Source organism: Canis aureus, chromosome 4 (assembly GCF_053574225.1).
Source record: "Canis aureus isolate CA01 chromosome 4, VMU_Caureus_v.1.0, whole genome shotgun sequence".
Lineage (NCBI taxonomy): Eukaryota > Metazoa > Chordata > Mammalia > Carnivora > Canidae > Canis > Canis aureus.
This window is the reverse complement of record NC_135614.1, coordinates 5,004,814-5,017,901: the sequence shown is the minus strand read 5'-3', so window position 1 is coordinate 5,017,901 and position 13,088 is coordinate 5,004,814. Positions and strand designations below refer to the sequence as shown.

General features: G+C 42.8%; 1 protein-coding gene across 6 annotated transcripts in view; it reads left to right on the top strand.

Moving 5' to 3' along the window:
* The window catches only part of EDARADD (EDAR associated via death domain), a 149,974-nt gene extending 139,326 nt beyond the window's left edge, over positions 1 to 10,648 (top strand). For all 6 annotated transcript variants that reach the window (XM_077894413.1, XM_077894410.1, XM_077894415.1 and 3 more), the window contains one exon: positions 8,733 to 10,648. In XM_077894413.1, the coding sequence (XP_077750539.1) occupies positions 8,733 to 9,115 (383 nt within the window). In that variant the 3' untranslated portion in view covers positions 9,116 to 10,648. The remainder of the gene's footprint in view (positions 1 to 8,732) is intronic.
* The last annotated feature ends 2,440 nt before the right edge of the window (positions 10,649 to 13,088 follow it).

Below are 13,088 nucleotides of genomic sequence, written 5' to 3'. Positions count from 1 at the left end.
GGGGAGGGGGTGCAGAGCACAAGGAGGAGGACACCCACTGTGATGCCCTGGATTGATACAACAACGCAAATCATGTTCAGTTTACTCTGCTAAAGGAGCCATTAAAGTTTTACAGCGTTTTCTTTTTTTAAAAATTTTTTTTTAATTTTATTTATTTATGATAGTCACATAGAGAGAGAGAGAGAGAGGCAGAGACATAGGCAGAGGGAGAAGCAGGCTCCATGCACCGGGAGCCCGACGTGGGATTCGATCCGGGGTCTCCAGGATCGCACCCTGGGCCAAAGGCAGGCGCCAAACCGCTGCGCCACCCAGGGATCCCTACAGCGTTTTCATATAAGTTTTCAAAATGAAAACAGTCTGGCATGAAAGGAGTAAGACTCAGTTTTTAGAAAGTATCCCCCAAATTGAAAATATAAACCTCTCCTTGTCCCCCATTTGGTGGCAGTAGATATCACACAGACCACACTTCCTGCACTTTCTCGACACTAGGCCAGTTTTTCAAGGATGACTTTCCGACAACCTCGCATAATTCAGCACTTGCCCAACCCATACCGAATTTCCCCACAGAAATGAATGTAAACTAGGATCGTTATTTTTTTCAAATTAGGTCCATTAAATGACACTTTGTTAATATGTCTTTTTCACATAATTTCTGAAGCCAAATTCCCATGGAATTCTATGCTTTATTTTTACCTGGGTCCTTTCTTATCTAAGTTTGTTTTTCTCTTAAAATGCCCTCTATGCTCCAGTTTTGTTTGATGACAAAATTGAGGTGCAGCATGATTTACTATCCCAGATCCTTCCAATTTGTCAGTTAGACTCCCCAGTGCTTGATGTCTCCTTTAAAGGGTATTTGAGAGAGAGAGAATGAAATGGGATTGTTTTTCCCTTTGGTTAAAAGATCAAACGCCCACTAAAAGCCTTTGGGTTAGTTTCTTGGGAGATAAAAATAGTTCATCATTTTCCAGCTCAGAGCATATAAACTACCTCCGATGAATAATGTGATGTGTACATGCACCCCAGTGATTTATCAAAGCCATAAACTGACATTTTAAATATATTTATTTCCAACCACATTGGAAACCACACATAGAAAAAAGCACAAATTTACAACCTTAACACACATTACTGCAGAAGTATTCCGCTCTACTCTGATACTTTGTTCGTATTTTGCAAGCTCCAAATCTGATAATTTGTAGACACCTGGGATAGAGGTGTTTTATTTCAGGACCACAATATTTTGCTAGTTGCAAAGTTGCCAATGGAAAGATGTTTACTATTTAATTGTATGAATTAACTATGTATCCTGGGGAACTTATTATAAATGATCTAGAAGCTCCCAGTGGTCCTGAGCACACCGGAGGGAAACAACCATGTAGAAATAGCTCTCGAAAAGCCAGGGTGTACAAGATAAAACAGCACCTACCCTGCAGGGAGACACATTAAGTCAGTCTGTGATCCACTGCCAACATCCTGACTGGAGCCAATTTCTAGGCTCAACTAATCATGACCTCTGTGAATCCTGAATCTTGTTCCAATTCACAATTAACTCTTAATTGACCAGTATTTTAAAACCTGCCAGCCCCACACTGGAGTTATATGGTGTGCCGTTGGACACAGACTGTTTCTTACTGATGTTTTAAGTGACCTGAGCCACACCTTGTCAGCGAACATTCTTGATTCCTAAACGCTTCTTTAAAGTCTGCGTAAATGTGTATGAGAGAGAGGATGAAGATTAAGGAGAGAGGACAGGAAACACCCTGTAGGAAAACCCACACATCTACTGCTGAGTGTGGGGAAATGTTTTCTGCTCAAAGACTTAATCACCAAACAGACACCCTATCTCTCAAAGAAAAGTAGCTCTGATTCCAAAACGTAATCTTGGCAGACCCTTCTAAGAGCTTACCCCACAGCTGTCTTTAAGGAAATAGTCTTCAACCCCAGCTGCATATTAGAATTCCCAGTGAAGCCTTTAAAAATTCCCATGTCGGGCAGCCCCGTTGGCGCAGCGGTTTGGCGCCGTGCTGCAGCCTGGGGTGTGATCCTGGAGACCCTGGATCGAGTCCCACATGGGACTCCCTGCGTGGAGCCTGCATCTCCCTCTGCCTCTCTCTCTGTGTCTATGAATAAATAAATAAAATCTTTAAAAAAAAACTCCCATGTCCCTCTTGCACCCCAGACCAATTAATTAAGGATCCTCGAGGGTGGGGCCAGAGTTAGGATTTTGTGAATTTCCCTGGGGGTGGAGGTGGGGCTCTGAGGGGAGGAAGAGTTCTATCTGGTAGCCAAGGTTGAGAACTAAGGCTTTTAAAAAGGCCGTTGGTTATGCTCGCTTATCCACAGCTCTTAATCCTTTGTTGCCTGCCCATCATGCCCTGGGAAGAGGCTTTAATGGATGATCTCATTCAATCCTTGTAACAACCTTATGAAATAGATCTCTCTGCCCCTGTTCAGGGAGTGAGGGTATGGCCTTGGCAATCTCAGTTACCTGTCCAAGTTGCACACCTGCACCATGCTACCTGGTACTGACAGCCAGTTGGCATGCCTCTAAAGCTGTTATTAATCTCTGTGATACACAGGTTACTACTCCTTCTCCATAGCAATCAGGTGTCTTTCTTCTGCCTTGTATATGCTCAGTTAGCACTAAAAAAAAAAAAAAAAAAAAAAGTTTTGGTTGATTTGAAATTTTCTGGGTAGCTCTTCTTAGGCTGCTCAGAGGTTTCTAATTGGACTATTTCTCCATGACACCCTCTTCATTCATTTGATTTACTCAACAGATATTACTGAGCACCTGCTTTGTGCCTGGGATGAAGTGGTGACATCAGACAGCAAAGTCTCTTTCCTCTTGGAGTTTATATACTAGTTGGGAGTGGCAGACAAAAACCACAAATAAATAAGTCATTACTTATGGTGGTAGGTGTGCCTTGAGGAAAATAAACAAGGGTAATAGGATTTTTCCTGGCAGAGGAGGATCCTGCTTTCAGCTAAAAAGGTGCACGGGGACCTGAACAATGCAAAGGAGCCAGTCATGTGAAGAAATGAGGAAGGAGGACTCCAGGGAGAAAAGCTAGCTGGTGCAAAGGCCCTGAGGCAGGCCTGAGCTTAGTGATCTGGGGATAAATGTGGGTAGGGGAGGGCAATGGAGAAGGAAGGGAGCTGGAAGATTTCAGCAGGGGCCAGATTACATGGGGACTCTTTTCTTCCCAGTGTCCTTAAAAAAAATAATAAATGTAAAACCTAACATCTTTACATAAGATCTAACAAAAATGCTTTCATATCATTTATCGCATTTAATTCATGAGATATAGAAATTATCATTTTCATTTCATGGATGAGGAATCAGAAGTCTGTAGATGTGAAATGCCTAGAGAAGTCAGGCTGTAGGAGTTTGGAGCACTGAGATTTAGTGAGCCCCACATGACACAGGTTGGAATGATCCTGGACTAAGGACTCTGAGCCCCTATGGAGGGGCTGGTTGTATCTTAGCCCCTCCCTCCATAAATGACTGTGGTGGGATGAAGAGGCACTGGGAAATCTTGCTTTCTCCTCTGACAAGCTCTCTCCAAGTGTAAACCAGTACTCAGACTAGACTCACAGAGAGTGGGTTTTCTAGGGCTTTGGCTTCTAAAATAGGAAGTCATTGTACGTTGATGGTGTGTTCCATTCTGGCTCTGCATCAGCAGAAAATACACCAGTCAAGTGTCAAAATATGGCAAGTGAGGACCCTCATTAGACAATCCGAGTAACTTCCTTTTTGAAATAGCCCTCCCTTCTCCTCCCCCAAGTCTAGAATCAATCCCTTCTTTTGTATTTTAAGACCAATGCTGTAGTGTTTTCTCCCAATACCTCTTTACTGTCAGGAGACACAGCAACATTCTTTTTCCTTTAATTTTCTCTCTTCAGGTCCTAAGATTCATCAAACAGTAGTAACAAATCTATCAGTGGGTGCCTGGCCAGATCAGTGGGTAGAGCGTGCAACTCTTGATCTCTGGGGTTGTGAGTTCAAGCCCCACGTTGGGTGTAGAAATTATTTAAAAACAACAAGTGTCCCTTGTTGCATAGTTCTTCTTCACTCATTTGGCAAACAATTTCTGAGCTGTAGCTATCAGCTATATAGCACCCCTGTGCTTGTTTTTTGAGAGGCATCAGATAATAATCCCATTTCCCCCCATTTCTGATGAAAGCTTCTTTGGTCCTATGTCTCTCTCTCCCCGCAATTGTTTCTTCCCCAAGGCATCGCCCAGCCTAGCCTTTTATGTGCACCATTACATGATAGGTGTTTAAGGCAGTATAGGACGAAATACATTTGATACGATACAAAACAAAACAAAACATGTTTCTCCACTTAAGTCCACCAGGGAGCTAATTATAGTTTATGATTCTAAAGCAGGCAGCTTTAAATTCACTAGTGTTGATGTTTCGTGTCGATTGCAATTCAGTAAATGGTTTGTGATTTGTGTCACAGAAAATACAAAAGGGAAACCGATAGATTTTCGGCACATCATTTCTTTTCAAACAAAGTAATAAATGGTCAAAGTTCAAAGAAAAGCTTCTCCTACACTAGAAGGCTTAAAGGAGCTTTGCAGAAACCTTACTGATGTCTTTCTTCTTTATATTATTTATTAATATTTTTATTCCTTTTCTTGACACCAAAGGAAAGAATCTCACCAACACTGAATCTTACAAAGGTGGTGTCAGAGATGACCTTTGCGCTCCAATATATTTAATGCAGGACTTGGAGATTTCAATCCTTTATTTTTCTGTGACATTTAAAAATATTTTTTAAAGCATCCAAAGAAACACAATCATAAACAATTAGAAAATATCCATTATTAACAATTTTGTTATACATACTTCCAGACTTTTTTGTGAATAGGTATATATGCTTTACATGAATATGAATGACTATATTGTTTTTTTAGGGTTTTTATTTATCATTTTTATTTATTCATTAGAGACACAGAGAGAGAGAGAGGCAGAGACACAGGCAGAGGGAGAGGCAGGCTCCATGCAGGGAGCCTGATGCGGGACTCGATCCCGAGACTCCAGGATCATGCCCTGGGCTGAAGGCAGGCACTAAAGCTGCTGAGCCACCCAGGGATCCCATTTATCATTTTTGAGAGAGAGCAGGAACTGGGGCCGGGGGGCTGCAGAGGGAGAGGGAGAAGCAGGCTCTCAACTGAGCAGGAAGCCCAACACGGCGCTCCATCCTAAGACCCCAGGATCATGACCAGAGCTGAAGGCAGATGCTTAACTGGCTGAGCCACCCAGGCACCACTACTGTATTGTTTGTTTTTACAAAAACAGAATTATACATGCTTTCATGGCCATTTGATGGAATATTGTTCATTTGATCCCACCTTTAAATAAGAGCAAAGAATATTGCAGAATTTCTCTTACATACTTCTTTTAGTAAGAAATCACCTTTGCCGTTAAAAGTTCATTTTTTAAAAGATTTTTTTTATTTATTCATGAGAGACACAGAGAGGCAGAGACATAGGAAGAGGGAGGAGAAGCAGGCTCCATGCAAGGAGCCCGACGTGGGACTCGATCCCAGGACCCCAGGATCACAACCTGAGCCAAAGGCAAATGCTCAACCACTGAGCCACCCAGGCGCCCACAAAGTTTGTTTTTTAAGTAAATAAACATCTGTCCCATCAAGCTTTACTTCTTAATGCATCATTATTAACATGGCTCAAGAATGGCTCTCCCTATATTACACAGAAATGTAATTCAACATTCTTAAACTCTAAGATGTGAAACACACTGCAGAAGGATCTGGATCTGTTCTCAGGGCATTTAAGGTGTAATGAGGAACAAGAAAACCATGCAGAACATCTCACCGCAAGGCAGAGTCAGGAGATGCAAACAAATCTGAGGTGGGTGAATCTGAGGTGGGTTTTATGGGCTGGACAAAGCTCAGCAGAGAAAGAGAGGTTCAGTAGAGGAAGTCCTGTGAGAGGGAGAGGGAGAGAGAGAGAAGAGAGAAAATTGATCAGAGAGAAAACACCAGAAAAGACATGGAGGCCTCATTTTTCCAACTGGGAAATTGACAAACATTTTTTAGTTGGTGCTGACAAGGGTCAGGTGAGATAAGTGGTATCACTGTTCCCTGGTTAGAGTATAAATTGGTACCACCTTTATTTCTGGAAAGCTGTTTGCGGCACATGCATTGATGGCCTTAGAATGCTCATACTTTTGGCCCTAACAATCCCCTTACTGGTGCGGCGAGTATAGATGTGGCCAAAAATATATGTGCAACGGTCTGCATCAAATTGTTCCTCTAAATTGTGAGAATTTGGGAAAGCCTGAAATGTTCAATCGGTTATACAAAATCTCTAAGGGTATATAACTTCCAGATTTCTATACTGAGCTGATTATTAGTTTTTTAATTAATCTGAGGTAGGCTTTGTAGGATGGATGAAGTTCGGGGAATGGAGTAGTCCAGCTGGTCTGGAGCACGGGTTGCATTTAAGGATGTCGTAGGAAGTAAGACAGGAATTATAGCATGGAGAGCTTCCAGTGGAGGCTGCGATATGGGAACTGGGTGGATGCAGTGAAAAAGTCCACCAGGACATCTCGGGAGCTCTAAGTCAATAGGGGAGTCAGAGAGCTTTGGGTGCCTTAGAGGGAGAAATTGAAGTACTGTTTTAGGTCTTAGCAGTGAGACAGGCTGGAATCTCCGCACATCAGACGACAGGGTAAGGGATGCAGCTGGGCCATGGTGGGATGGGGCTGGGGGTTCGGAGCTCAGCTGTCAGAAGGAACGTTCAGAAAGGATACAGCCAAGCATGCAATTGGCGGTATCCAAAGGGGTGTTAGGAGCCTTGGGCCCAGTTCCAGAGGCAGCCATATCCAAGGGCAGCTGGTGTGAGGGGGGGCCATTCAAAGCAACAGGAGGTCCAGGTGACCTTCAAAGTCAGGTGGGAACCTGCTTGTTCATGTAATACATTGTGTTGTTTACCATAGAAATAAAATAGCCCCGGAGAAAGTTTGGAAAATAGAAAATCCTGTGGAATTAAGACAGTAGCTATTACCATTTTTGTACATTTCCTTCCATAGTAATAGTAACATCGAGTTCTCATATACTTCTAATGTCCAATACACACATCCCTTACATCTTGCATTTTTCACTTGACATTACAGCACACGCATTCTCTGGGTTGCTACGTGGTCTTCATAGTTATTTAAATAAAATTCCAGGCAGCCCGGGTGGCTCAGTGGTTTAGTGCCGCCTTCAGCCCAGGGCCTGATCCTGGAGACCTGGGATTGAGTCCCACGTTGGGCTCCCTGCGTGGAGCCTGCTTCTCCCTCTGCCTGTGTCTCTGCCTCTCTCTCTCTCTGTGTCTCTCATGAATAAATAAATAAAATCTTAAAAAAAAAAATTCCATCAAGTAGTACAAAAATGTCTTCCACTAATCCCTTAACTTTGACATTTGTTTTTTAAAAATGGATAATAAAAATAAGACTGTAATTAAACATTTTCATTTGTATACATATTCTAGATTATCTCTTTAGGCTGGGTTTCCTGAAGTTATATCTCAGATCAATGAATATGAGCAGGATTTTTATGGTTCTTGTCATCTTATACTTGCCTCCAGATTGCTGGTTCACAATCTTTGGATCACCAAAGACACTCTCTTGTTCTAATTTTTAATTTCCCTAAACTGGGAAGTCCAGGGCTCAGAATAGTAAAGGTCGTTGCAACCTCCCAGAATTTTCCAAGCCAGTGATCTCTGGCATAGCCTTTGGCCGTTAAAATCCCTGGTCAGAAGGGTCAGGAGACCTAGTATGGATGCAGAGTTGAAGACACGATGCCATGCTGTGCAGAAACACCACTTACAACTTTATTGTAAATAGTTTGCCAGCACTTCTTCCCGGCTCCTTTACCCTCCCCCTACACTCATGCTCCCTTGTATTGAAATGAGGCTAGAGATAACTGATGGAAAATGTTTGCCCTTCCCCTGGGCTGGGGCTGTGCCCTCCTTGGTGAGGCTCAGCTCAGAAGCCTCCTGTTCATCCATCCCACTGTGCACACCTCAGGGTGTTGGCTTCACTTCAAAGGCAGCTGCATGGGTGAAGAAAACACAGATAAAGGCAAAGGGATGATAAGGTGGTCATAAATCTAAAAAGTAAGTTTTCTGGCATTATCAATTATCTCTCCGTTTCAAATATGTGTATAGACTGGATATTCCAGTTTTCTGTGTGTGTGTGTGTGTGTGTGTGTGTGTGTTTAAAGGCCTTTTAAAGAATTGTGTAATCATTTATACCCTAACATGCCATGTTAGGCATTCAAAAGCTGTCAGGGCTGACTTGTAACTTGGAAGGGGTAGGGGTGGAGGTCCAGGTAGGTATAGGCTGGTGTACCTATGGGATAGTTGAGCGTGACTTCCTCTGGTGACCTGCCCACAGAGAGACCCCTGCTCCTCCAAACTCAGATTCCCGCCAGCAGTCCCACAAACACACAATGTAAGACACAGAGAGTCTCAAAAAGGAAGCTGTGTAAAATCTCACTAGTGCTTCTAGCAAAGCAAGCCATCCTTGGCTGTCAAAAATGCCACATTTGTTGTGTGAATATATAGAAAGGAGTATCCTGGAATATTCCTCTCTAAGGTGCACTGTGCTGTCCACTAGTGCTGCTGGCATTCCAGCGGAAGGATAAAGGATGGAAGAGATGGACGCGTGTGTTTGCTTTTTTGCTGACCTGTGGACCATATTGCTTGTTCCTGCAGACCTAAGCAAAGATGAGTCCTGCAAGGAGAACTGTACTTGTTCCTCCTGTGTGCTCCGGGCCCCGACCATAAGTGACTTACTCAATGATCAGGACTTGCTTGATGTCATCAGGATAAAGCTGGATCCATGTCATCCAACAATAAAAAACTGGAGGAATTTTGCAAGTAAATGGGGCATGCCCTATGATGAACTGTGTTTCCTGGAGCAGCGGCCTCAGAGCCCTACCTTGGAGTTCCTGCTCCGGAACAGCCAGAGGCCAGTGGGCCAGCTGATGGAGCTCTGCAGGCTCTACCACAGGGCCGACGTGGAGAAGGTCCTGCACAGGTGGGTGGATGAGGAGTGGCCCAAGAGGGGTCGTGGAGACCACCCCAGGAACTTCTAGACCTCGGCTTCTTTGGCTTCTTTGGACCTTGAAACAACCACAGGTTAAGGAGGAATGTGGATCTGTTCTTTTTGTAATTGTTTAGGATAAGGACATGAGAATGATGGACATTGATTGGTTCTCCCCAAAGCTGGTGGTTTTTGGAGGGGTAGGGTTGTATTTTGGTGGCGGATTTTTGTTTGTGTAGTTTTGCACATCTGTTTTAATTTAATATTTGAATCTGGTTGGGGAAAGATACTTCCTAGCCTCAGATGGGGACCAGGGCCAAAGACCACAGTCAGAATGGAATCATGCCATGATGAAAATAAAATGATCCTCTCCCTTCAATACTGTGGGAGACTGAAATGAGAACTAAGATTGTGGATGGTGCCAGCCGGTCATCATCCATGGGATCCTTCATGATGGACCGACAGCTCTCCCACAGCTCAGAGGACAACACAGAGAAATTACCTTGTTCCTTTTTCTGTCATAGAGGACTTTGGTATCATGGGGCCATACGTTCAGGCCATATGTGCCATCTTTTTTATTCACATACTTTGGTAATCTGTGCACTAACAAAAATGCCATTTGTGCAAGTTTTTTTTTTTTTTTTTTCAAGAAATACGAAAGTAGTGGCAAGAGGACAGAGTTAGGAATCAGGAGGGTTCTAAGGACCTTGGGCAAGGTGTTTGACAGAGAGAGTACACAAAATGCCCTTTGTTACCCAAGACTTTTTAATAATTGAATTAATAGTTGCTCTTCCATCTTTTGTATGAGGCTGAGTGTTTCATCCCTGGGATCAGGTTCAGCTAAGAAATAAATAAAAATCACCTGGCCCAGAGTTGAAATGTAACAACTCCTAGCAACTACTGTCACAGCTGGAAACAGAGCCACCAACAAACACTACATAGCGGTTTAGCTAAGAACAGGAAGTCTTTGATGCTAAAGATCAGTATTAAAATCCAAATTTTAGAGGATTTTAAACCAAATGAAAAATTGGATCTGATGTTCTTATTTTGTGGTTTAGGGGGATGTAAAGTGTGGAGGATGGAAGAGTTTGTTACTGGAGAGATCAGATTTTCTCTCTCTCTCTCTCTCTTTAATGGGGTAACAGAGATATGAGGCAAAGCCTTGGCTTGTTTGACAATTTCATGAAAGCCCTATTTGGATTTGGCTGGGGCTCAGAAAATTAAGGCACTCCTTTCAGTTTGGTGGGATTCTGTACAAGTCCTGGATTAAAATAAACAAAAATGATGAACATTGGAATACAAAAAAGATAAGAATTAACTCAAAATTATTTTCTCAACTTCCAACATATTTTTCCACTGACAGTTTTAGCAGTTTTTATTAGGTTGCCAATATATAGAGTCAACTTTGCTATCAAATATAAACTCTAAACTAACCCAATCTACTATGGACATTTACTCATCACTTCTGATTCAGGGTTAATCTCACCAGCTCATCTTCCTCTGTTTGATTTATCAGATAAATGTCAGGTTTATCACAAAATGTATTTAAAGGAGCAGCCAGTAATAAAATGTGGAGTTTTTTTCAGTTGATGTCCAATGAGGTGGTTGTTAAATATTTATTGTCAGCTATGGTCCAGGCCCCCATACAGAACTCATTAAGGGGGCTCTAACCTTCTAGGAATTTGATTTTATGTTCCAGGTTCCCATTAATCCACAGCGACACCCCACCCTCAATATGTTAGCCCAAAATTCACAGTGGAAGAATATAGATGAACTTGTGGCATTCTTTATTGACACATTAGGGAAGTAGAACCAAAAGGGGTTGTGATTATTCAGTGAGGCATGATACAGGCCCCCAGCAGCTGGATGCCATCACTGCTTGTGTCCCGCTACCCCTGGGATACAAGGAGTGGGCCCCAGGCTGGCGAATGTCCCGCTAACTGCAGCCTGGCCAGGTGCCACAGGAAGTCCCTTCCGTCTCCATGCTGCTGGGGAACTTCATCTTTTTATCACAGTTTCCCCCTGCCCATCTCCATCCTGGCCGACCTGTCATGCTGCAGGCTCTCTGAACAGGTAGAAGCAGGGGGAGGGGGAGAGGGAGGAAGATGGGAGGGAAAAGCCCTTTTGCTCCCTTTCATCAGCCTCTTCCTTCCTCCTCCGCCTCTAGGCCTCCACCTCCTCCAAATAGAGACCTAAAAGAACAGGTGGTACCTCCACTCCTACCGCCAGCCATCACTCCCATGGAGATGGGGAGGTTTTTGTGATTCCCAGACATTTCCTCCACCTCCAAATCACATAGGACAGAGGTGCAATGGGAAGAAAGAGGATTGGAATAAAACCACTCCCAGCACCCTGACTTCCCTCCCTGATGCCTCACCAACTTCCCTGGCCTCATGCCCTGCTCCTTGGGGGATTCCCAACTCAGTGGACACTCTGCTCTATTGAAAGCCATGGCAGGTCACAGACCACCCTCAGTGGCTTGGAACAGTAGTTGGGGGAAGTAGGCTTCTAAATTTCCTCCCAATAGGGCCACAGCTGCAAATTTTAAATAATGTTTAAGGTCCTAATATCCCAGACATTAAGTCTGGAAAATCTTGTGAAGAATTTTCCCATGGAAACATTATTATACAGGTCGATGAGGTTCTTTAGAACTCTGTGTTCTATATTTCCCAAATTTCTGAATTAAGTTTTTTGTGACCTGGCTTGGGAACACTGGTCCCTGTTGGCCCTGCTTCTGTGGGATGTGTTTCCAATTCCAAACCCAAACTTTCAATCTCAAAACTGACTCTCAACGGAACTTATCATCATAAGTATCTTGAACGTGGCTATTGTTTGTAAGTGTCTGCTGAACTTACCTTTGAGTTGTGTCAAAAATGTTAAGACAGAATTCAGGGAATTCAGTTATAGGTAGAGCTGAGTGTGCTCCATTACCATCAAATTCAGAAATTCCAGGAAAAACATGTGACTGCGGAGCACCACCCCCTCATCTCTCCATTTGGCATCATTACTTCCAAAGTCCTCATTGCTAATCATTTCCGTTACTGGCTAAGAAAGTTTAAAATTCCTGTTTATAATTGTATGAGGGGAAATGCCAGGGTGGATGGGATTTTTTTTTAATAGAGGAGTTGACATGAATGTGCTATTTGAGTTTGATTCTACCATTATTTGTGCATACTGATATATCTATCGATTGACATTTACCTTATGAAAAGTTTTAATTATTAGAAGTATGATATTAGGGGTGCGTGGGTGGCTCAGTCGGTTAAGCATCTGCCTTCAGCTCAGGTCATGATCTCAGGGTCCTGGAATCAAGCCCCATATAGGGCTCCCTGCTCAGCGAGGAGTCTGCTTCTCCCTCTCCTTCTGCCATTCCCACCCACTCATGCTCACCATCTCTCACTCTCTCTCTCTCTCTCTCTCTCTCTCAAACAAAAAAATAAAATCTTAAGAAGAAGTATGATATTAGCAGGGAGAAATTTAGCCAAAAAGTTTTTTAAATACAAGTTCATTTGGAATCTAGACTTTGATTAAATGTAGGGTAACTTTTATCTCTGTTACATACAGGCATATCAAAGAGTAATTGTCAACTGAAACAGAACCTCAACTCAATTGCATAATAACCCAAAATAATCTTAAGCGAATTTTTAGCAAATAAATACTGTAATGGTGGGGTACGTGAGTGGTTAAGTGTCAGACTCTTGGTTTCAGCTCAGATCATGGTCTCAGGGTCAAGTCCTATGTAGAGCTCCAAGCTCAGCAGAGAGTCTACCTGAAGATTCTCTCCCTCTGCCCCTCCCCACAGTTGTTCCCTTTTTATTTCTCTCTAAAACAAATACATCCTTAGAACAAATACCATAACAACCAAAATAGGCGGAGACTTCACAAAGGTAGGAGTGGAAAGGAAGGAAATCATTTAATGATTAATTGATTAAATAACTGTTAAAATGTAAGTTCATTAATACATAAGATTTTCCCATTGTGTGTTCCTAGGGATCTTGGTTAAATTGACCATGCTGTAGATGAAA